Here is a 25868-nt window from a genome sequence, read left to right as displayed (position 1 = left end):
AGTAAAAGTCCTGACTTTAACTCAATAAAGATGCTGTCAAAGAAACAAACAACCAGTTCATGCAAAAAATCCTGAATTAAAGGAGAGCTAAAGAAGTACTATAAAAAAAAAGTGTGTGCTAAAATTATTTACCCCTGTGAGGTAAAATAATGATATGAAATTATAAGAAGATTTTGGTTGCAATAATTGCTCCTAAAGATGGTGCATACAGTTACAAGTTTAAAAGGACAGCTCACCTTTAAATAAAATGTTAGTATGTTATCAAACTTTTCAGTTAGTCTTCACTTTTATTCCTTTATCTGCCACTTTCCAGTTCTAAAATGAGGATTGCTGACCCTGGCATCTAAAAAGTATTGTTCTTTTAGGCCACAATTTTGTTATTGTCAAACCTCTCAAATTAATCTGCCACTCTCTCATTCAAACATCTGCCTGGCTGCTTTGGTAACTTTGAGCAACCAGCTAACTGCTGATGTTCACTTTAAAGTTGAATTACCCCTTTTAAAGGAACAGTTCAGTGTAAAAATGAAACTGGGTAAAATAGATAGACCGCACAAAATAAAAATATTTCTTATATAGTTAGTTTCATTTTTACACTGAACTGGTCCTTTAAGGGGGCAGTTACTTGTTCATGTGGGTAAAATCGATTTTACAGTAATCATTTTAACATGGTATAATATCACATTTTGTTTAAAGAGTAGGAACCAATCAGTGTGATAAGTATGCAATAATAAGGAAAATTGGAAAGGGGCAAATAATTTTTCACAACTCTGTATTTTTTTGTTGAGTCTGGCACAAAAGCATTAAGCTAAAATTACCTGAGGGCGTGCTCTTATTGAGGTAATACCGGGCTCCTCACAATTAGCCGTCACTTTATATCTATTGTTTCGGTGCAATACATTTAAGCACATCAAGATATTTTGGTTTCTTTTGAGCTCATCAGTCTCCACAATATATTTCCTGATGGCTGGTGCTTTGTATAGGACAAGACCCAGGGTCCCAAATTTTAATATTGCACTGTGAGTCAATAGCTTGTCTTGTAGATTAGTCTTGGGCGATTCCAAAGTTTTAACTGGTGATGCAGGCACAGATGAAAGAAGTGTTCTTTCCACATCTTCTATAGAGTCATCTAACTCTGCAGCAGCTAATGCCTCCATCTTTTCCTTTAATTAGAATAGAGACAATATGTAAAAAAAAAAATCAGGGGGAAAAATTAATGAACTACTTATCTGTACTATCATTTTTATTAAAACAAGCGTTCCAACATTTTTGTAGGATGTCAAACTCTAAGTTGTTATGAGTGCAGTATAAAAAAATAATAAAAATTATTAAAAATAATAAACAAAAATGTTTGGTAAAGAACTGCTTAGAATCAAACAAGAAGGATGTGATATTGTAAGCAATATACAGTGGTGTGAAAAACTATTTGCCCCTTCCTGATTTCTTATTCTTTTGTCACACAAAATGTTTCTGATCATCAAACACATTTAATTATTAGTCAATGATAACACAAGTAAACACAAAATGCAGTTTTTAAATGAGGGTTTTTATTATTTAGGGAGAAAAAAAATCCAAACCTACATGGCCCTGTGTGAAAAAGTAATTGCCCCCTGAACCTAATAACTGGTTGGGCCACCCTTAGCAGCAATAACTGCAATCAAGCGTTTGCGATAACTTGCAACGAGTCTTTTACAGCGCTCTGGAGGAATTTTGACCCACTCATCTTTGCAGAATTGTTGTAATTCAGCTTTATTTGAGGGTTTTCTAGCATGAACCGCCTTTTTAAGGTCATGCCACAACATCTCAATAGGATTCAGGTCAGGACTTTGACTAGGCCACTCCAAAGTCTTCATTTTGTTTTTCTTCAGCCATTCAGAGGTGGATTTGCTAGTGTGTTTTGGGTCATTGTCCTGCTGCAGCACCCAAGATCGCTTCAGCTTGAGTTGACGAACAGATGGCCGGACATTCTCCTTCAGGATTTTTTGGTAGACAGTAGAATTCATGGTTCCATCTATCACAGCAAGCCTTCCAGGTCCTGAAGCAGCAAAACAACCCCAGACTATCACACTACCACCACCATATTTTACTGTTGGTATGATGTTCTTTTTCTGAAATGCTGTGTTACTTTTACGCCAGATGTAACGGGACACGCACCTTCCAAAAAGTTCAACTTTTGTCTCGTCGGTCCACAAGGTCTTTTGTGGCCTCTCGGATGAGTTGTCTCTGCGCTCTTGGGCTAATTTTGGTCGGCCGGCCACTCCTGGGAAGGTTCACCACTGTTCCAGGTTTTTGCCATTTGTGGATAATGGCTCTCACTGTGGTTCGCTGGAGTCCCAAAGCTTTAGAAATGGCTTTATAACCTTTACCAGACTGATAGATCTCAATTACTTTTGTTCTCATTTGTTCCTGAATTTCTTTGGATCTTGGCATGATGTCTAGCTTTTGAGGTGCTTTTGGTCTACTTCTCTGTGTCAGGTAGCTCCTATTTAAGTGATTTCTTGATTGAAACAGGTGTGGCAGTAATCAGGCCTGGGGGTGACTACAGAAATTGAACTCAGGTGTGATAAACCACAGTTAAGTTATTATTTAACAAGGGGGGGAATCACTTTTTCACACAGGGCCATGTAGATTTTGAGTTTTTTTTCTCCCTTAATAACGTAAACCTTCATTTAAAAACTGCATTTTGTGTTCAATTATGTTATCTTTGACTAATAGTTAACGGTTTTTGATGAGCAGAAACATTTAAGTGTGACAAACATGCAAAAGAATAAGAAATCAGGAAGGGGGCAAATAGTTTTTCACACCACTGTAAGTAGCAGATACTTTTCCCTTTTTGCAATTATAAAACCATGTCTGAATATGACATAACAAATGGCTAAGACATCTGCCATTCCGGAATAATTTAATGAGACCTTGCACTGGAGGGATAAGAAGAATTCTAGAAAGCGTTGCTATGCATAGATTATAAGTATTATAGTACATGACTAACATATATACTCTTTATACTGGTGATTGGGGAGATGCTGGTTTTATTACCTTCAGTGGGACTTAAACCTGCTGCATAGTTTTGTGCTGTTTTCCTGCACTAAATATAGAAAGTTAAACTTTGGATTGGAGGGACAGGCAGAATAGAAAATAGAAAGGGGGGGGGGGGGGGGGCGTATGTCTCTAACATGTTTTTAAAGCCAGTGTTAAAAAAGAACTCATGATTGAAAATTAGAGGGCTGAAGCATTATGGGCTGAAATTTTCAAAGACTGCAAACCATCAGGCAAATTAAATGTAATGGTATATTATGGGTCCCTTTATCTAAGCAAAACAGAAGAAGCTAAGCTGTTGCAGGCAGGAGGGTGGGGCAAATATTAATAATGAAGTCCATTAGTTTCCTGCCTTGCCCTTGTCCTTATGCTTTTTCTTATGATCTCCTGGTTTGACTCTTGGCCTACTGTACAGATTTGCTGCCTGTCCCAAATTCTCTGGCCTTATTGATAGAGAAATGTTGCCTTTCACCTGCCCAAACTTTTGGTCTATTAAGGGATTTGTGTTTCAGCCTGCAGCCATCACTGACCTCATATCTGTTGCATGGACTTTCCTTTCAATTTGCTGTAAATAAGGAGGAGCTTGGACAGTGGGGTTGCAGTAGATGTTATTTATTTGGATTTTGTCTTAGCTTTTGATACAGCATCCCCCAAAGACTGCTTTCTAAATTTAGGTTGGTTGGTCAGTTGGTAAATTTAAGTGTGTTTTAGTGTAAAAAGTGAGTGTGTGTGTTTGACATCTTAGCATGTCAGGTAAGCAGTCTGGAAAAGCAGGATCCCTGGATCCAGTAAAAGGGCCGTCATGATGGATAAGATTGCAGGTGTGGGGGGGGGGGGGGGGGGGGAGGATTAGTAGATTTGGCAGCAGAGATTGTGGCACTTACGTTTTGTGGCACTTAAAGCCTTTTAGCCACAAAACACAAATTCTATGTTCTTTGGCACCTTAATGGTGTTAATGACAATTGTACAGGTTAACGGGGGGGGGGGGGATAGATCCTTACTTTCCATTTCTTCCATATTCTCTTTATAACTGTTGCAGCATTGTGCATTCTTTCAATGTACTTCTTTGTAAGCCAACCTTTGACAGCTAGAAGGAAGTAAAAACAAGTTAGTTAGCAAGAATGTACAAGGCAAAGTGGCATGAGGTTGAATAATTTCTTTACAATCACTCTACTAGTATTTATGTATTTATTTATAAAAGTAGGAATGCTAATTTATTATCTCACAACAGAAGTCTATTATGCAAAAATGAACACTAAAAGTATGTGTGGCAAGCCAGAAGTATATCTGAATTACCATGGTACCAAGGTATGTTGCAGGGAAAGCAATAATGAGCAGATGTTTGTCTACATACTTACAGACTGCTAAGGCTAAGGACAAATATGGTGGATTTTTGGTGAACAGCAGGTGGCATGCTGCTAGTGTTTCTCTGTACCAAAGAATCCACCATAAGTTCCCTTAGCAATACAGATGCTGTGAGTGCACCCTATTCTACTTCATAATCTACAATGTAACCTATTTCTAGACTGCTTTGAGTAACAGGTACTAATCTCCATGCGCGACAAAAAATGTAATAAGGTTTTCCAGGAAGGCCAGTGGAAATCACTGGACAGTTTAATACAATCATAGCTAAAAGAAGAACATTTCAGGAGCAAAAGGTTTAGCCTGATATAACAGAGCAATTCAAAATTTGCTATGCAGCCCCTTAATAATCTGCTAAAATTGTAAATTACATCAGATAATGTGTCATTTGCTAAAATTTCAAAGGAAATTAAAAGTTATTTTGGAGTTCTGAAACTCAATTTAGTCTTTTTTTCAAAATAAAATAACCAGCACTCCCTACACTTGTAGAGGCTGTGCATCTTAAATTATTTTTACATGAAGTCATAATAAAAACTAATTTTGAAATAAAATATTATCTGTTACTCAAAAGATTAGTAAAATTGGTCTGAGTACTATTCTAAGGCACTGTGTATATACTGCATCCCTAAAAAAACTGTTTGCCCTTTAAAGAACTCTTATTATATTAACTTTTTATATTAACTCTTATTATATAAGAGAGCTCTTATTCTCATTATATATAGAACAAGTAAATCTAGAGCAACTAGACTTGCTGATTAACATCTGTACCCCAGCGGTTTCAGAACACTTCACACATCCATTCATGCAACTCTCACAAGTAAACCCTTGGTAATCCTATCACAGTAACCCAACAGCAGTCACACACCTGAGTTTCAGGTGTCACCTCTCTGAACAGTTACAATGTGCCATTGTGATTGGATTAGTGCAGGAGTTTATATGCCGAGGACTTCCCATACCAGTCAGCTGAACTGAAGAAGCTGCTCATATGAGTAGCGAAACATCTTCAGTGATTACTCAGCAAGTCCAATTGCTCTTTATTTACTTATTCTAGATATACCATTACCTGGATGTCATAGTCATACTTATAATTCATTATTCATTTTATGGAAATTATATATATAGTGATGTAGGGGTGATGTAGGGGTCGGGCGGGTTCGGGTCGACCTCTGCACTGCATTTTCAGGTTGTGGGTGGGTTTTGATTGAGCTCTTCTGCTTGACCTCCCTGCCCACAACCTTACACTACTGACTTCCCGCTTACGGCTTTTTATATTTTTTAGGCACACGCCTGCCCCTGCCTATTTTGTAACGTCAGCGGTGGGCAGGTTGGCCGTGGGTCTATAAATAAAGGGGACTTTCCAGGTTGGATAGGGTTCGGGCTGGGAGCGGTTGGGCTAGGGTCTGGTTGAGAAAAACTCGACCTACACATCACTAATGGTTTATACCACATCTATGGGGTCGCCTTTGTAAAAAAAAAAATTTAGGCTTTTTTTACAAAAACCACCATGGTCTGTTTAATGTGCAATAGCATGCAATTAATTTAAAGGCTGCAATTTTATCAGAGAAGGCTTTCCAGAAAAAAAAAACTTGGAATTGCTAGAAGCCACTTTGTAATATTGTATAAGGCTCTAGCTGTCTATCGGTACTACTCCAAGAAAGACATGGCATTTCCATTTTCTTCTGATATTTGCTTCCTTGTGCCATTAGTATCTCATTTGCCATACTCTATAACTGGACAAAGATTCCAGTGGTTAAGATATATTGATCACTGTACTAGATGCAATAGCCATAACAATGCTGCCAGATTTTTGTTTCAAGGTTTTTCTCCCTTTGTGTGCCCTTTATAATATATAGACCGTTTGCCACGTTGTAAGGACTATGGTGGGAACTATGGTGCATCACAATAAAAAAAGCTGCATTTTTTTGGGTGGTGGGTTTACAGCACTGTAAGTTTTGAATAAATCATCTGCCAGACACTCAGAAAGAATATCAGCTATTTGATTACTTTACCTGCTTGTATGGTTGTGGCAGCTCTATTCTGCTTGGCCAGCTTTCGCTGTCTGTACCTCCTCCAGCAGCACTGAATACAAACTGCTTTGCTGCAGATCGCCTCCAATCTTCTCTCTTCAAGCAATTCTACCTGTTATCAAATCAAGTAGTACATATGTTCTCTTTAAAAGGACAAATGCCTAGATGTGTTCTTTGTATTTAAAGTAATTTTGTCAAAAAGTTCACTTATAAAGTGAAATGTACCATATTGTGCAGCGAGGGGCAATTTCACACGATATGGTAACACACCAGTACTACCAGTACCACCAGTTCTAGAGCTGCCCCAATATATGCCCTAAAATATGCTATACTGAGCTGTTTTGGTGTCCAGTGGAATTAAATTGAAATAAAGAAAGTCCAAAGAAGAGCAACTAACCTGGATAAGGGTATGAAAAGTCATAGTTATGAAGAAAGGCTGGCCAAGATGGGATTACTAAAACTGGAGAAGACGTGCTTAAGGGGTGATAGGATAACTGCATGAACTACATTAGGAGACCATATAATAAACTCTCTGGTGCTTTATTTCATGTAGGTCCTTTCAGCAGACATGATGGCAACCACTGAGGTCAGAAGAAAGGAGGATCCATCTTTATATTCTGTTACAGTGAGAGCTGTGAAGTTGCAGAACCCTCTCTAAAGTGGTTGTACTGGCAGATACATTAGATAAAAAAGTGAGAAAATACAGGGTTATTTAAAATAGCTTTTAGAAGAAAGCTAATCCAGGGACTGGTCTGATTGCCAGAAACATTTTTTTTTATTCCTGAGGCAAATTGTAGAGGCTTCAGATGGGGTTTTTTGTCTTCCTCTGGATCATCTAGCAGTTAGGCTGGTTTCATTAAGATATAAAGATTAAAATCGGTGAACATGTGTCTTTTTTCAGCCTAAATTACTATAGAAAACTCACAGTCCCCGCTTTCCTCACCTTTACTCTCCAACTATGAATCTCTACAGGTGCTTTAATACGCCAATATTTGAATACAGCAATTATAAATAACTAGTAACTCAGTACAATTTAAGTTCCTGAATCTAAAGTGTCAGCATGAATGTATCAGATGAGCTTACCATTAAATGAGTAAGAAACACTTTGGTAGTACCACAGTGCACAAGAGTGTTGCTCAAGGTTGAGTCCTTACATAGTTTAGACAATACAGCATGAAGAATAGTCTGCAACTTTGATGGTAATTGGTCTGTCTTCTCAAATCCTAATTGAGGGTAAGCAGGACACAGAATGTTATGTGAAATATCTAAATATTATTACATACTGCAGAATGATAACCTACACAAATCCTAATGTAATATATTACATATGTTTTTGACACTACTTGTATAGTAATACAGGGTACTCCAAGTAGGGTATATAACTACGGGTCATTTTGAAATTAATATCTTTGTTTAAAATGGCAATAATTGGTTTGATTTAATTGCCGTTTTTCCTAATAATTATGAAGTGCCAGTTTTTCTCCTACAATGTAAAATAGCACTCATGCAATTTACATACATTTTTTTCCCCACACAGCTTGCAAAGAATTCTTTAAAAATGACAACCTACCAGTTGAAACAACCATAAACTTGAATTAATTCACACATATACATAACTATATCTGATTTGGTCAGGAACTATACCTAGCAGCAGATGGGGACTAGTATGGGAACCAAATTTGCACCCCAGTTTGCCAACCTATTCAAGGGGAAACCAGAGCAGTATTTTATTTTCTCCTGTACCACCATGCCCCTAGCATACCTATATAGATTACATCAATCATTTAGTCTGATGCTGTAGAAAAGCTTATCCAGTTCCACAAACAATTTAAATAATTATCTCTACACTTATAAATTAAGCTACTCCATTAGACACATTCACTTACTACAATTATCTACAGCTAAAGGTGGCCACACGTGGCGAATTTGCGATCTTTTGTGCGACGATCGGTCGGACACAAGATCGTTCCAATCCGCCACTAACGTTCAGGGCTGAAACGGCAAACAATAGGATTTCTACCTCCTTCTGCCGATTCAGCCCTGAAGGCAGATTTTGCTCAGGCCCCTTCTATGGCGCCCGATCAAAATCTTTTAACCTGCCCGATCGGCGAATCGACCGATATCAGCAGCCTCCTCTGGAAATAATTTCACAACTCTCACTGTAAGAGGAGAGAGCTGTGTTATTAATATGGAATCTTCTTTCTCCTATTCTAAATGCACAACCCTGTGTCTGTTGGAATGACCTACTTGTAAATAAGGCATTGGGGATCTCATTATATACACCCACGCTCTGAACATAGTTACATAGGGTTGAAAAAAGACCATTGTCCATCAAGTTCAACCCATCCGAGTAAACCCAGCACACAACCTATACACTCACATACATAAACTATATATATACAACCAGTAATACTAACTGTAGATATTAGTATCACAATAGCCTTGGATATTCTGCTTGTTCAAAAACTCATCCAGGCCCCTCTTAAAGGCATTAACAGAGTCTGCCATTACCACATCACTAGGAAGGGCATTCCACAGCCTCACTGCCCTCACCGTGAAAAACCACCTACGCTGCTTCAAATGGAAGCTCTGTTCCTCTAATCTATAGGGGTGACCTCTGGTGTGCTGATTGTTTTTATGGGAAAAAAGAACATCCCCCAACTGCCTATAATCCCCTCTAATGTACTTGTACAGAGTAATCATGTCCCCTCGCAAGCGCCTCTTTTCCAGAGAAAACAACCCCAACCTCGACAGTCTAACCTCATAGCTTAAATCTTTAGTCAGTTTACTATCCATGTACAAACAAAATTACGAAGACCATCAGACTTTAGAAAGCAATAATTTATGAAGCCTTGTAGCAAATGCTTTGGCAAAACCCAGATAGATCACGTCTATCACAACCCCACTGTTTGCTTTTTTCTGATGAGGTTCTAAGAAGCTAATCAAATTTGTCAAAAACGACCTATCCTTTTTTAAACCCTATGCTGTTTACTACTCATAATGCAATTATCCAGAACATAATCTTGAATGTGATCCCTTCAAGATCTTCAAATTGCAGCTATAATTGCATGGCTGAGGTCGCTATTTCCTACATGGCAAATTACCTCCATTAAAAACCTGTCTGTACAAATTAAAAAAAAAAAAAAAAAAATCAGTGAGACTAACTACCCCAGGGGATCTCACTTTCACACCTTAGGTGCTCATAAGTTAAGGAGGGTGCCGATAAAACACTAAATAATGTAGAATGTTCAATCATTCATGTTTTTCTGTTTTGGTATTAATTGTGAATATACATATATAACACTAACATAGGTAATCATGGGGGATTACACAAAATTGATATAAAGCATACTAACTATATGGTTCTATACTTTAATTTTGTGTTTTTTCAGCACCCTCACCCTCCTTAGCTTATGAGTGCAGATCCATGCAAAATTATTATTTTTTTGTTTTTTTGCTATATCTCATTTAGAGAGTAAAGGAGGTTTTTTTAATCTTAGCTTAAAATTATCAACCCATTCTTTTATTGCACGCAGTTTGTTTTTTTAATTAAACTTTCACCAGGTTTAATGTTTCTTAAAGGACAATAATGTTTTGCCTAATAAAAGAAAATTGCATTTATAAATAATAAATAAGTTTTAAAGCACTAATAATTTTTAATAAATTCACATTGGAAAGTTGCTTTGCATTATGTTTTCTTCTATTAGGCAAAGAAAATATTTTTGGGGTGGACATGTCCTTTAGAAGTAAGGGAAAATGTAACATTAGATATTACAATTTAATAGCAGTTACCTCAGTGAAAGATATAGTTATAGGAACCTTGATCCAGTCAAGAAAGAGAGAGAGAGAGATGACAATATTTAGTTCATAGAAAGAGCAGGAACTGGTAAGAAAGTAAAAAGAAATTGTAAAAAAAATTGTATTAGAAATACCCCAAATATAATCCTCTAATATTTAACTTTATCTAGATCACAGTTACTAACACAGTTTGAATAAGCTTTGCTATAAATATAGTCTGATCACATCCATCCTGGGGAGTAATATGAGACAGAATGCAACCAATGAATACCATAGAGGTCACAGTGGAATGGCACAAGATTTCTTTCTTGGCACAGAGGTTAAAAAAGTAACTAAAAAAAAAAACTGTAGGTGCATTATAGGAGTAGCATGCCAAAAAAGGCAGTGCCAGGAGTCATGAAAGTAGGTTTGATAGCATCCAACCCACAACAAACTATGGTGGTTTTAGGTTCAGCAAACAACCACGAAAATATAAAATGATTAAAGATAAAAGGAAAATAAAAGATGAATAAAAGAAAAAAAAACACAGGAAATGTCCCAAATTCCCTTCAAGATAGGTGAAAGAGGACTAATAAGTCCACATACACCAGAATTCGGAGAACTAAGACATACGGGTCATTTATGACCACCAGGGCCATATTTATATATAGGCCCCTGAGGGCCTGTGCATAGGCTGGCAGGTTTTGGGGAGCAGCCATCGTGGGCCTATAAATTAGATATATAATTAGAAAAAAAAAAAAGCCTCAGCCTCCAATGCAGATTTCCTTAGGAAATCTGGGGACAAAACTGAGGAGTGAGGAGTAGGGGGTTGGGTTGCGCTGCAAAAAAGATGACCTAAACACACACTGACAACCACAAGTGCAGTAAGCAAAGTGCAATTTCAAGCTCAATTACCATGGTTTCTTTTTCAAACAATGCAGATTTTTTCCCACGAACTCCAGCAGCATCATGCTTGCTGAGGTAGTTACACCTGACTCACTTACTGGCAATGTGGCAAGTCTGGATCACTTCAATTCCCAAACTCTCTGTCAAAGTGATGTCTATAATTCTTTTGGCACACCTGTGCTGAGCGTCTATTGACGCAGGGCACCGAGAGAACCGGTAGCACCAGGTTTCCCCTAAATCAATATGCATAGGTAGCAACACAGAGGGCAACTATTATGAGATTACAAGTTGACGCAAGCACCATTAATAAATGGGGATTTTTTCAGGAATGCCACAGTGTTTGCTGTTGTAAACTACCCCTATAGTAACATGCTCTAACAAAGGAAAAGAGTAGTAGGTTTAAGAAACTACAAAATTAAGTGGGGGGGATGCAAATTAGGAGCATACCTGGTTTCTTCTTTAAAAATAAGCAGTCATTAAAATTGTTCTCCATGTGTATTTGCCTTGGTGCAATAACTGAATAGCGTTCCACAAAACTTTCAAAGGAAATCCTAAAAGATAAAGATATGAACTGCAGAGTAGCAGGGCATGTTTATGAAAGCACAATATATACATCTCTGCTTTTGGCACTGGAGGAATAACTGAACTGGTTGGAATAGCCCCTAAAGGACAATTTATATCTAAATAAAAACAGGGTTATCTTTCATTAAGATATTGTGTTTTGGGAAGGGGGGTTCGCATTCAAGTTTACTGCAATTTCCATGACAGATATACAGTTAAATATAGATGCAAACAGAAATGTAACAGCATCCAAAGTATTTTAAGTTCTGCTCTTATTAGATATTTGAGTACATAAAGAAAAACATACATAAACTTACGTATTAAATATGTGTTAAATATGTAAGTTTAACACATTTCAAGGAATCTATTTTTCCATTCAGTATTTGCATTTTAAAATTGCCAATGAACAATGTATCTGAGTTATCCTGTGAATTATTGTTGGTTATCTTCTTTATTTCTTGTTTAGTTTCAATAATTTGCATCCAGAAAAACCATGTTGCTGCAAATTTGACATATTTGTTATTGTAGAGGATGTAATTTCCTCTATCACGTATGTAATTTATGGTTTTATGCCATTCTGCCCTGGTTGGAGGTTTCATGCTTCTCCAATGGATCAGTATCAAAGATTTGTCTGCCATTAAAGCTGGCCATACATGTACCAATAAAATAGTTTATTGGACGGACCGTTTGCGGGCTCCGAATTATCGGCATTATAAATTTCGTGCCATGGCAATCGGTTGTTTAGTCAGCCAGGTTAGAAAATTTTGGTCGGCTAACGGAAAAATCTGTGCATATATTGTATATATTTTCCTATGTGTGTCCTAGAGTGCACATGGACACTATTCGTATAGCTGAAGAAGTAGGAATGTTGGAGCAAAAAGGTGAATCATTAGTGTGAGACAGGTAATAAGGTAATGGCAAAAGGGAAAAAGGGTACACGCATTTTAGTAACATGTTCAATAAACAGATAACATGTTAATTCTATGCAAAAATGTTCTACTTCCTACCTAATAGGGAAGCCAGCTGCACTTATATTTATAGTCTCAACTATTCCACACGCCTCCAGCTGCATGAGTACCTATGAAGAAACAAAAACACAAACCCAAACACATAACTTTTCAAAGTAATTTGGAATAAAAACTTGTTTACATAAATAAGGAGTGCTGGTCAATGCTATTTACCTCTTACATATGAGCACAGATTGACACCAAACATGACAAAATGGACTTGTACAAAAAGATCTCACTTTCTCACTTAGCTAGCCTTCATCTAAATGAAAGTCGCCTGAAGTTACCTGCAGGGGGAAACTTCACTCGACTTCGAAAAATGAAGCAACGCATATGCCTTTTAACCGCCAATTTACTTTGTTGCTGGTGGAAAGGTATTTCAGAGAGATTAGTCGTCTGTGGTAGCAGGGATATATCATGGGTGACTAATCTCTCCGTGGGGCATTAGCCTTACATAACATATTGTATTTTCAAGGGAAATATCTTGTTTAATAGAAGCATCATGACTCACTTTACAAGACTGTTTTCAGAAGTTTATTTACCTCCTCCTGCCTGAACACCAATGCTTGGCAATCAACATTAGGCTTGATGCATCGGATATAGTGTGGAGTGGTGCTGTGCAAAATCTGCATTAAGCTTTCAAGAGATCCCTTAGAGATAATGCAAACATGGTTGTTAGAAACATTCTTTTTTTGTTGTCCTTTGCAAAATATTTAGATAAAAGGGTATATTACAAACTAGGTCAATAAGAGAAGTTTTATCAAAGGTGAACAAAACATACATTCTGTTCCACATATACCACAAATTCAGTCTCTGTTGGTGGTTGAAACTTAAAGGATCAGAAACTGCTGTTTTGTGGTGTACATGCAGGTGTTTTGCTTTACTGAATAAATTAAATATCCCCTGTGTTTCACATATCTGATTATTTAAAAAGGAGCACTTGCCTTACCTGATTTCACACCCATTATTCAGAATGCTTGGGACCTGAGGTTTTTTGGATATAGGATCTTTCCGTAATTTGGATCTCCATACATAATGTCTACTAAAAAATTATTTAATCTTTTGTTAAACCCAATAGGATTGTTTTGCCTCCCAATAAGAAGTAATGATATCTTAGGTGAGATGAAGTACAGAGAAGTGTTTTTCAAAAATTAGAATTATTACAAATTATTAAAACTGATTCTATGGGAGATGGCCTTCATATAATTTGGAACTTTCTGGATAACCGATCCCACACCTGTACATTTTTTTTTTAAAATGTTGTGCTTTCCTGCAGTAACAAAAAAAAAAGTTTCTCTGAAGAAACTTTAACCTCAGGCACCTAAAAAGATTTAGAGACATTTTCTACTAGCCCTTATGGGTCAGATGACTTGTTATCTTAGACCAGTGCTGTCCAACTTTTGTGGTACCGTGGGCCTGGAATTTTTCCGGCCTACATGGTGGAGGGCCAGTTTTGACCACTCCCCTTTTTAAAACCACACCCATGTTATTGCATGGCCATAGCCATATTAACGGTGGTAGCGCAGTAAAAACCTGCCATACTCTGCCTTCCCTACCCTGCCTGTGTGTGCGCCATACTCTGCCTGCCCTATGCTGCCTGTGTGCCATACTCTGCCTCCCCTACCCTGCCTATGTGTACTATACTCTGCCTGTCCTACCCTGCCTGTATGTGCCATACTCTGCCTTCCCTACCCTGCCTGTGTGTGCCATACTCTCCCTGCCCTATGCTGCCTGTGTGCCATACTCTGCCTGCCCTACCCTGCCTGTGTGTACTATACTCTGCCTGTCCTACCCTGCCTGTATGTGCCATACTGTGTCTGCCCTATGCTGCCTGTGTGTATGGCACACACAGGCAGCATACAGTGACACAATGCTGGTACTACTCCTACAGTTTGCACAATAACTATATATTAAAAAACCTTTTTAATTGCAGTACCACCTCAGTATATCTTCTTTTATAGTGTGCAGGGTTTATTTGTGGGTTTCTACTCCTATCTGAGGTGTGAACAGGTGAACAATGTGGGTGATTACAGCCTGAGCCTGAGGTGTGAACACTGCAGGGGATGAACAATGCAGAGATTAAAAGGTGCGAACAGTACAGGGGATTACATTTTTAAACAATACAGGGGGATTACAGCCTGAATCTGAGATGTCAACCATGCAGGGGGGGCAGTTAATCTCAGTACTGATACTATTTAAAGTTTACACAAAGGTAAGCCATCAAAGCAGCCAGACAGGTGGGGGGCCACACAGAGGGGGGTCGCGGGCCGCCAGTTGGACAGCACTGTCTTAGACCATGCTTCCCTTTATGAGACTAAATGAAGCAACTAATACAGAAACAAGGTACTAAAATCTAAAGCTCTTACGGTTGACTCCTCAGAGGAAGTCTCTAATAACTTCCATATTACAAATTGGGCACACCCATAGATGCCATTGCAAGAAAAATATATTTGAACAAATTCCCTCTCAGTAATAATTCAGAACAGCACAGTATAAATCCATAATGGTGGCCAAATAATCCTATGGGTTTAAAGTTTAAATGTTTTTTTCATTAGCCATAAGGCATGATGACCCAAATTATGGAAAAGCCCCTCGTCCAAAGCATTTTAGTTAATAGATCTCATACATGTAATTTAAAAAATGGCTTAACAAGACCTACCCTAAATTCTAAAAGTAAATGATTCCAATCAGAATTTCAGACTATGGGGTGTATGGTTAGAAACAAAAATAGGAATTAAAAGACACGTCAACCCAGAATATAATTTGTTGCCTAATAAAATTAATCAAAATTCTTTGCAGCTTTGCAATATACATTAATTACAAACTTGTAATGGTTTTTGAGTTATTTGTATATATAATTGCTATTAAAATCAGTGTTTGTCCATTTCTATTCTCTTCCCTGGTGGCTCTGGCGTTTGATGTAACACAAGGCAGCAGCCTGACAGACCTGTCTTGCTGGAGGAGACTGATCTTTGCAACATTGTTTAAAAAGAAACAACCAGGAGTTCAGTTAGTGCTGCTTTTAATAGCAATTACACTTACAAATAACTTTTAAAGGAGAAGGAAAGGTAAAAACTAAGTAAGCTTTTTCAGAAAGGTCTATGTAAATACAGCCATAAGCACTTCTTTACGTAAATATTTTACGTATAAATACGTATTTTTGGGGTTGACATGTTCTTTATGTGTAGACTGGTTGATTGCATTTCTTTGAAGCATTTAGACCTTTTATTATGAAAACGTATGGCTTTTTGCAATAACTATACCATAATAATATATGTACATTTTGTACATGTATAGGATCCTGAAATCTCTGAATTACAGGAAGGTCATCTTCCATAGAATTTTTTTTTTTTTTTTTAAATCCTTTTTCTCTGTAGTAATAAAACAGTAACTTGTAATTAATCCAAACTAATAAATAATTAATCCTTACTAGAAGTAAAACTATCCTACTGGGTTTATTAAATATGCTCCTCAGAATGTATTCCTTTTTTTCTTTGTATATGTGTTTAAACTTTTTGTATTGAAAAAAAAAAAAAAAAATAGGCTCCTCACTAGGAAAACCCCAGGGTCCTAAGCATTCTGAATAATATCCCCATTATGATATCCCCCACCTGTACTGTGTTTTATGTGTCCTTTTGAACTAGTGAACATGATTTTAACCACAGCAACTGTAACATCACTTATATGCTGTGTTTCTTCAGTTTCTCTGTCCTAATGGGTTGTGTGTTATGTGGTGTAAAGTAATATACAATTACATACACAATTAATTTAATTGTCAAGTAATAAGAAATGACATGCCTTTATAAATGCCGTGGTTAGCTTTGTTATTGCCGATTTACACAACAGTAATGCAACAATAACTCGTGTAAACACTTCAACAGAGCTTTAGAAATGTGTCATTTTGCACCCATTTTCATAGTTTTATGGACATACAACAATTTATACTGCCCTATATATAAATTAGTTTTGATGGAATGTTCAGGTTTATATTAAATTTAAGTTATAAACGGACCTATTCTAAGCAACTTTCTGTCATTATTATTCATATTGGTATGTAATTCCTTATGTCCAGTGTATAATCCCACTTATTGTACAGCCCTGCAGAATATGTTGTTTATGGTTTTGAGTTACTGGCTTTTCTATTCTGAACCCGACTAATGAATAATAGAAATGTAAATGGTATCTGTCAGGGTCACGGACCCCAGAAAAAAAAAACAACAAAAAACTGTAAGGGTTCAGTTTTACCGTTATTATTTTTCATTGCTTATCTTTCTTTTCAGGTCCTCTTCTATTGAATTTTGACTTGCAAACTGCTGCCTGGTTGCTATGTTAATAAAGTCAAGCAACCACAAAGCAGTTAAAATTAAGAAATACATAATAAAATTCTAAATATGTTAAAAAAGAAAAAAAAAAGAAAATAAAGATTAATTGTCTTAAAATATCACTATCTACATCATATTAAATATTAATATGAGATGTTCCTTTAGTTTGACTAAATTTACTTAGACCAACAAGTAGGATTGTGATACTGTAATGCACATCTATCTAAAATAAAGAACAAATCATCTACAAAGATTGCAAAATACATAACTTACCTTAAATTTAGAAACTACAGTAACGCCTACCGCCCTGTTGTTAGTAGCCCCATAGACAGGTTTATTGTTCTCTACAGGAAATAATATTTGCAGCAGATGATCATCAGACTCCTGCAGAAGTTGGATGAGCTCAGGGGGAACAGGATCCTGAAAAAGAGGCCAACTTTAGAAGACAATAAGAACCTACTGTAAGATGACTGAAGTGGAAATTATATTATATAAAAGGTAAATTCACAGGCAGACTTTTTTTTTTTTTTACCTCTGTACAAAGTAACTCCTACCTGCGCAACATATTTACATAACACAGAATAAGGTACTTTTTCGAATTTTTGCCCTAAAATCCCAAATTTTTTAAATTGTCGCACAAAAACAAGTGTTAAACATCCCAAACCTCTAAATTATTGAGGCAAAAGAAGCATCTTTCTGGAAAGGGAAGAAGGACATTGGTCATTGACTTCGTTATGATCTCAGCATGTTTTAGCTGGCAAATTGTCGGATTCAGACTCTTAGCCGTTTGGACACATAGTAAATCTCCAAAAACTTTTTAGAGCTAAAAATCTGAATCAGGGGAAAAAAAATCCAATGGTTAGTAAATGGCCCCCTAAGACATCTCCTCGCAATGACTGGTTAATAAAGCAATACCACTTCTAGAGCTCACCTCGTAAGTTAGAGGCACCCAAACAAAGTTCAACAGCATTTGGGCTCCAAGGCTGGACCTGGCACATTTTACCAATATTCCTACTATCCTAATATTATGCATTAATCCGCATGCTTTATTTGTGAACCTCAGTATTAGCTACCTTTCCTCACTGCACAGTGAGGAAACTGTTATGTTCCCTGCTTTGGAGCTTTTGTTTTGTTTCATTTCATTTAATAAAATACAAAAATAAAAAAAACACACAAAACCCCAAAATTGAACCCATTAACTCTGGATTCAATTTGTCCTACTCCCCGACAGCTTTATAAATCTGTTTTTTAAAAGAGGACTTTTTTTCTACTTAATCTTGAAATTTTCTTACTTTCCCAAGTGCCTTCAGTCATATGACTTGTCTTCTGATATTTGTCACGTCTGCCAAATTTATGTGAATTGCTGCAGGTAAAGCAGACTTCTCATGTAATTGTGCAAAAATAGAGAAGGGGCATACACTTATGCAAAAAGTCAGCTTTGCTTTCAGTGATTTACATTTTTAATGTTAAGTAATGTTTTTTTTCTGGCCATTCTTCCATATAGCCCAGCTCATGGAGTATATGGCTTATTGTGGTCCTATGGACAGATACTCCAGTCTCTGCTGTGGAACTCTGCAACTTCTTCAGGGATACTTTTGCTCTCTGTGCTGCCTCTCTGATTAATGCCCTCCTTAGGTTTTGGTGGGTGGCCCTTTCTTGGCAGGTTTGTTGTGGTACCATGTTATTTCCAATTGAAGATGATGGATTTGATGGTGCTCCGGTGGATCCTCAAAGATTTTGATATTTTTTTTTTATATAACAACTTTGTCCCGGACTTCTTTGGAGAGCTCCTTGGATTTCATGGTGTGATGCCTCTTGCTTAGTGGTGTTGAAGCCTCTGGGGCATTTCAGAAAGGGTATGTTAATACTGACTGATCATGTGACACTTAGATTGCACACAGGTGGACTTAATTTCACTAATTATGTGACTTTTGAAGGTAACTGGTTGCACCAGGACTTTTTAGGTGCTTCAAGACATATGCAAATGTCAATTTTCAAATGTTTTAATTTTTTTTATTTTTCTCATTTCACTTCAACAAATTAGACTATTTTGTGCAGATCCATCACATAACATAAGATTAAGAAACATTTAAATTAAAGGTTGGAATGTAGCAAAACATGAAAAATGCCCAGGGGTGTGAATAATTGAAGCACTGTATATACATAGTGTAGTGAAATAAACTGAAATAATATGATGATGACAAAATTAACAAACCAGGAATACATATTCACATTTGCAGGGCCCAAGTGCAAATGTGAATAAATATTAGAAGCAAACAAAAAATGAATGTATAGAGGCAATCCTCCATACGAATCCTCACAAGACTTTATATGCCAAATTACTACTAGTCTTAATAATAGCAAAAAGGCTGTCTTTATCAGATAATGAATAAACAATGCTCATATCATACATCAAAATGATAAAGTCAGCAGGATACAACATTAATGTTCAACAGAACAGTGAAACGCTGCATAAAAGAGTTAATACAAACCTTGTTTTTTTCAGCCATGTCTTCAATCTGATATTGCACTTTTCCAGCATAATGAGATACAATAAAATTAGGCTTTTTACTAAATTTGTCCCTCCCAATAGACTTGTTGTGAGAAAGAGCTTTCTCTAATCGAGACTGTAGCTGTCCAGCATCTGAAGACCTGTTCAGACGGCATTCCTAAAAAGCATAAAAAAGTAAAAAAAAGTTATATGTTTTTTTCTTTTTGAGTAAATAAGGACCTTTCACTTCAAGTCCTGTGAGTTCAGACACATCTTACTCCTACTGCCTACCTTTCAGTTTTGACACCCATGCCAATCAATATCTGGTTTCTAGTATTCATCTGCTGGGGAATAAAGCATCTTAAGGTTCCATCCTCTGTAGTACAGTCACATGACTGAAAAGTACTGGGCTACAAGCTTCATGCAGAAGAAACAGTTTGTGAACCCTAACACTGTTGCAGCATTTGAAACTTTAACAGGGCACATAAGGTTGTACACGTCAGTATCAACATATTCACTACACTATAGTGTGCCATCAAGTGACAGACTGCAAATGCTACTGCATCACATGTGACCGGTCTAAGTAATGTGGTAAGGTCACTATCAGGACACCTGGAAAAGTCCAGGACAGAGCTTATATATGTCCCAGGTTCCTAAAAGAATGGTTCCGGGACTGCTAGTCCGGCCCGGGTGTTGTGGGTCTACCTGAGGCATCTCAGCTGGCTAATTAAAAGGCAGCCTGGGCCAAAGTAGAAGGCTGAAGTCTGGGGGAAAGACACAGGAAATCTGCCTGTGTGAAACCACTACAAGGTTTGAACATGGTTTTTCTTTTCTCTGTGTGGGAGACAGGCGGTAGGCCTGCTCCTGGTTAGTTAGGACAACTAACTTGTTAGTTAGAGCCCATTAAGTGGCAAGGATCTTATTTTGGAACTGTTTTGTTTTGCCATTTTGATGCCAAGTGGAAAATAAACTGCCTTAAAGAGACTATGCTCTCATGTGTTGTAATTGTGCCAAGGGCTGCTTTACCCTCAGAAAGCTGGTCCCAGCTACCTAACCCCTGACAGTAAAGATTGCATATGAATTTTTCCATTATTTCAGGTGTATTAGTAAGCATTGTGTTGTGAATTGCTGGGACACAAGTTGTTTACAAGTAAAAATGAAGCCTCACCAAGACTTCTCATTAACTTGTAACCAAGTCCTACCTTTGACAACCTGCACTTGCCCTCATCGCATTCTCCATCACTTAACACCTCAAGCAACATACACACAATTATCTAAACCCTAAATATGTCAGTTGTGAGAGGGGTGCCATCATTAAAACAGAAAATGTACATAAGCTTTTTTTTATGAAAATAAATTTCTCAACATAGTAAATTAATAATTAACAGTTATGGGACCTCTTATTCCATAATTATGTATGGAATGACAGATGAAATCTATTTCTGCAGGAAAAAAACATGAAGAGCCAGAACACAAGTTACACACCTCATTTAACAAGGAGAAAATGCTAATTGGACTTCCTTCTATAAGATCAACACAGCTCTGATTGTCCTGGTAGCTGATAAATGACCATTCCAGTCCTTCTGCTGCATACTCATCCTATAAAAATTGGACAGGCATGAGAGACATGTGACTAATATTCTCACCTTATTTTTAATATTTTGCCAAAGTGCAATCACTTTCCAGTTTCTTGGGTCAGTTGCTTAACCCCCACACGGCCACCAGAATAATTGCAAAGCTTCATTATAGTGAAAGGAAACCATCTCATTTTCAGTAGGAATTAAGCAGTAAGGCAAATTAAAAAAAAAGGCAATCTAATTACATATAGAGCAATCTGACTCATTAATTGCCCATTTTGTCTCCACATATCCAGGGCAGCCATCCATGGAATACAGATGGTACAAGTGTGCCATATCATGGCTAGGGCCCCAAAACCCATATTTAGTGTTCTTCACTATCTTCCAAAGGGGTCTCAAATAGCACTGTATTGACAACAGAGAAAAAGCATTTTTTAAATGGCAGCCCTTTATTTAATAGCAGCCAATACACAGTGATGCAGTCACCGGAGTGAAGAACATGCCTTGTTGGAATAGGTAACATAGGTAAGTTGGACCTGTATACCCAAAGAGATTTTAACTACGTAAAAAATTTGTAAACAATACCCACACCTGTGCCCCAGAGTACCAATCTGAGTCACTGCAGAACAAATACAACTTATTCAACCATCAAATTAATCGAAGCTAGTTGGCAAAGCCTTGCACTAGTTCTATCTATTTGTCAAAAAACATAATTGTTACTTTTCCTTTCAGGCCATTTGCTTCTAAAAATAGAAATTATTCACATTTTGTTTCCCATTTACAATGTAAACCAATATGTAAAATAGAATTGTACATAGCTTTGCTTGACATGAGCACAACGGACATTTAAACAAAAAAATTAACTTGCTATTATAAAGCATTATAAAGCATTAATGAACCTGCTCTCCCTAAACAAGATATTTTGTTCAAAAGGATATAATAAGTTCTGTATAAAACATACCCCCCCCTTCCCTAAAAAAAAAGGTGGTCAATTTCCCCTTTCACCACTTGTAACGCTACTGAATCAAGAAGTGACCTCTTTGGTGCACAAAGAACGGTGACAGGCACACCTTTGCACAAGTGAGGATTTTTGTGTTGAGTCCTGCCTTTCGCTGCACTACACAGCAGACATGGATGTTTGTCACTGCTATTATTTTCCACTGAATGGCAGCAATGGTTCAATTGCCTGTAAACCATTAGCTTTAAGCTCACCATACATGTAAAGATCCACTTGTTTGGAGTCTACTTTGAGGTGGGCAATATCAGGCTGTTTCAACCAGATCATAATTGCTGCTAGGCAGTCAGGATGCAGCAACATGCAGTTGCAGTCCTCGATCCAAAGGCAACACAAAACCTGCCCAATTGGTATCTGCACAACATTAGGCAGATATAAGTTGGGCAGGCCCAATGGCTGGTGCCATACATGGTCAATAAGCTGCCAAGTCATATTTGCCTGTGTATGGTCACCTTTAGGCTTTGAGATAAGGAGCAGAACATTACAGGGTTTATCTGTATCCTGGTAAATTATTTTAAACCCTGGTAAAACAGCAGAGCTTTAGTACCTGCTGAGACTTTAGGTAATGAGAGACAAAATGCTGTTGAAGTTTCTCGTTGGCATAATTGATACACAACTGTTCAAGGTTATTCTCTGGAAAGGATTCAAATCCATAAACGTCCAATAAACCTTGGGAATATAAATATATAAAGATTAGCCTGTAAATAAGTATTATATACATATATTTATATTCATGTTGATTTTACATATTTAATTAAAAAGTGTTTAAAAACAACCTATCAATAACTGCTCTAAAGTACATTTTATATCAGGAAGGTAGATATCAGACAGGCTGAGAAAAACCAACATGCTTAAAACCCCTGTATTCATTCTTAGTCCTATACATATTTCATCAAATATTATACTTCATTTGATCAGTTTACATGTATATATTTGATCAAGCAATTGCATAATTTTGTATTTCTGTAATGAAGGGTCTTATGTGTTATTTTATGTGGTTTTCATGGGGGGGGGGGGTCTGTTTGTAATGTCACTTACCTTTCATTGTTAGTAAATGTTCTCGTCATACAATTTTTATCAGTGGTAGTTCATCCATTACACTCTAATATTGAGAAAGGCTGGGAATCCAGCAAAAAAAAAAAAAATCTATTCTGCCTGTAATAAATTATTTTGTACTATGAAACTCTTGCGAGAGTGCACACATTTTTCTCAATAGAGGTCTGTGTGCCTATATACCATATCTGTGGGCTGACAATGACAGGTAGATTCGGTTAATTCAACTGACAGAATACACTGCAGTTTTGGGGCTTCTAAGATGGCTAAAAACACCAGTGGAGAATAAGCCTTATGTGCCATGAGACATTGATTAAAAGGAAGTTAATATGTGTTGAGCTTTCACAGAAGGCACAAAAATCCTGCCTATCTAGGGAATCTATACTTGTGGTATTTACCCTGGTGTCTTGTACATAAACAAACATTTTTTTTATTCCAAACAATGTTAAAAAAAATAATGATATTGTTTTGGTAATTTAAGCGAGTACAACTGCACTATACATTTTTGGCAACAGATACTTCACCTTTAACATTTATTTTACAAAAAAAATAATACCAATAAAATTGTTCCACCGGTAGGCCTCTGCACAAATGTTTTCGTTTATGACAGTTACCAACCACTCAAACAACCTGAAAAGAAAAAAGACATTTTTGCAAATGGAGTGGCTACTTGGACATACCATGTAGGCTAAGCATTTGTCTTCAAACTGCCAAACATGACAGAACCTTTCTGCAGATATAACACACAAACTCTTTAAAATGCAGACCTCTAAATTTGCAGTAAGCTTTTCTATGCATGTGCTATAACCAGAGTCAACATTATTTTCTTTATCTGAAACCTTCTTGACATTTAGGGGCACATTTACTAAGACACGAATCAGAACCGAATTGGAAAAATTCCGATTTGAAAACGAACATTTTGCGACTTTTTCGTATTTTTTGCGATTTTTTTCGGCGTCTTTACGACTTTTCGGAAATTGTCGCGACTTTTTCGTTACCAATACGATTTGCGCGAAAAAACGCGAGTTTTTCATAGCCATTCCGAAAGTTGCGCAAAATCTGGCTACGAAAAAGTCGCGACAATTTACGAGCAAGTCGTAATTGGCTTCGAAAAAATCGCGACAATTTACGAGCAAGTCGTAATGGCTACGAAAAAGTCGCGAAATGTTCGTTTCCAATCCGATTTTTTCCCATTCGGATTCGTGGATTAGTAAATCAGCCCCTTAGTGTGGCACACACAGACACACAATGCAAAGACTAAATGAACTTCTCTCCTTTTTATCTGCTTTCAGGTGTGATTTTTATATTGCCTACACCTATTACTTGCCCCAGGTGAGTTTAAAGGAGCATCACATGTTTGAAACAATCTTATTAATCCAATTTTGAAAGGGTGCCAATAATTTTGTCCAGCCCATTTTTGGAGTTTTGTGTGACATTATGTCCAATTTGCTTTTTTTCCTCCTTTTTTTGTTCTGTTCCAATACACACAAAGGGAATAAACATGTGTATAGCAAAACATGTGTTACTGCAATACTTTTCTGTGAGAAATACTTGATTTTCTGGAAAAATTTCTGGGATGCCAACAATTTTGGCCATGACTGTATATTTTCCCCAGGATATCATCCATAATAGATAAGTAAGCAGGTGGTGGGAGGTATATACATAATGACATACCTGCCTAGGGAATCAGTATGTAATGTTTTGGTAACAATATTTGCTGTTTTATTATTAGAATATAGACCCTTCTGGAACAGTTAGAGAATGCAGAGTCTTGTAGCTTAGCAACCCATGCTTTCTTTAGGGCCAGAATGCGACTACCTATCACATGAGTCTCCTGTAAGAGAATAACAACTCTATTGATTTTGGAATTAAGGCCTATGGTGTTCCAAGAAAGAATTTTCAGTCGCCATCCTATTAACTGCATTGGAGACATCTCAGGGTTGGCAATTATAACATCACCTGTCAAGACCCATTTGGAATAAATTGTCAATGGTAGCATCCGTGTATGTGCAGGGGGGGGAGGGAGGGGTGTCTTGGAGAATATCTGGAGCCCCAAGGATCATGTGGCTGTCGCATCACCACAGTTAGGGTGTATTACCAGTGGCCCCCATGGTGTATTTTTGTGCTAGATGCAGTCAGCATATAGGGCTGTTTTGGGGGGTAGACCGTGGTCTGTTGTTCAGCCACAGATTGGTCTCCTTTGTTTTTTGGAGAATTGAAGAAATCAGACTGTGTGCCTTCTACAGTCCTAAGCTTGGATCAGTACTTTAAGTCTCTGAGACACTACTTGACACTGGCAAAGCAGACACATTCCGTTTGTGCAAGGCAGTGGATTAGTTGGGAAAGAGCATCATTTTGGTGCCATCATGTTGCAGGTTATCCCTGTTCTGCGCTGCTGTGAGTATACTGTCTCTATCCCTGCCTGTAGTTCAAAAGACACAGGAGAAATGGCCTTGGTGGGGCACCAGGTCGTGGAGGTCAGTTGGGCACTCTATGTGCTCTTTTCACTATAAAGTGCCGGGAAGATGTGCTGGCATCAAACTTTTTAAAGGGGAACTATTGTGAAATCAATAATTCTTAAAATGAATCATCACATCATGTTAATAAAGTTCCTAAATATAATGTATGATACAGTTACAGTTATTAAAATATTTCAGTTATTATAGTGGTTCCAGTGCAAGCTACTTCTCTCCTCCCTGGCCTCTGGCTAGCTCTGAGGTCGGGGTCAGATCATTTG

At 37.3% G+C, this 25868-nt stretch overlaps 1 protein-coding gene across 1 annotated transcript in view; it reads right to left on the bottom strand.

Moving 5' to 3' along the window:
• The window catches only part of myo19 (myosin XIX), a 46036-nt gene that overhangs the window by 769 nt on the left and 19399 nt on the right, over window positions 1-25868 (bottom strand). Inside the window, 12 exon segments of the mRNA NM_001128645.1 lie at window positions 816-1160; window positions 4035-4120; window positions 6405-6534; window positions 7506-7645; window positions 11553-11656; window positions 12674-12744; window positions 13216-13323; window positions 17269-17415; window positions 19488-19664; window positions 20972-21085; window positions 22626-22747; window positions 23688-23761. Coding sequence (NP_001122117.1) covers window positions 816-1160; window positions 4035-4120; window positions 6405-6534; window positions 7506-7645; window positions 11553-11656; window positions 12674-12744; window positions 13216-13323; window positions 17269-17415; window positions 19488-19664; window positions 20972-21085; window positions 22626-22747; window positions 23688-23761 — 1618 coding nt within the window.

This window comes from Xenopus tropicalis, chromosome 2, assembly GCF_000004195.4.
Source record: "Xenopus tropicalis strain Nigerian chromosome 2, UCB_Xtro_10.0, whole genome shotgun sequence".
Lineage (NCBI taxonomy): Eukaryota > Metazoa > Chordata > Amphibia > Anura > Pipidae > Xenopus > Xenopus tropicalis.
This window is presented reverse-complemented; position numbering and strand designations above follow the sequence as displayed.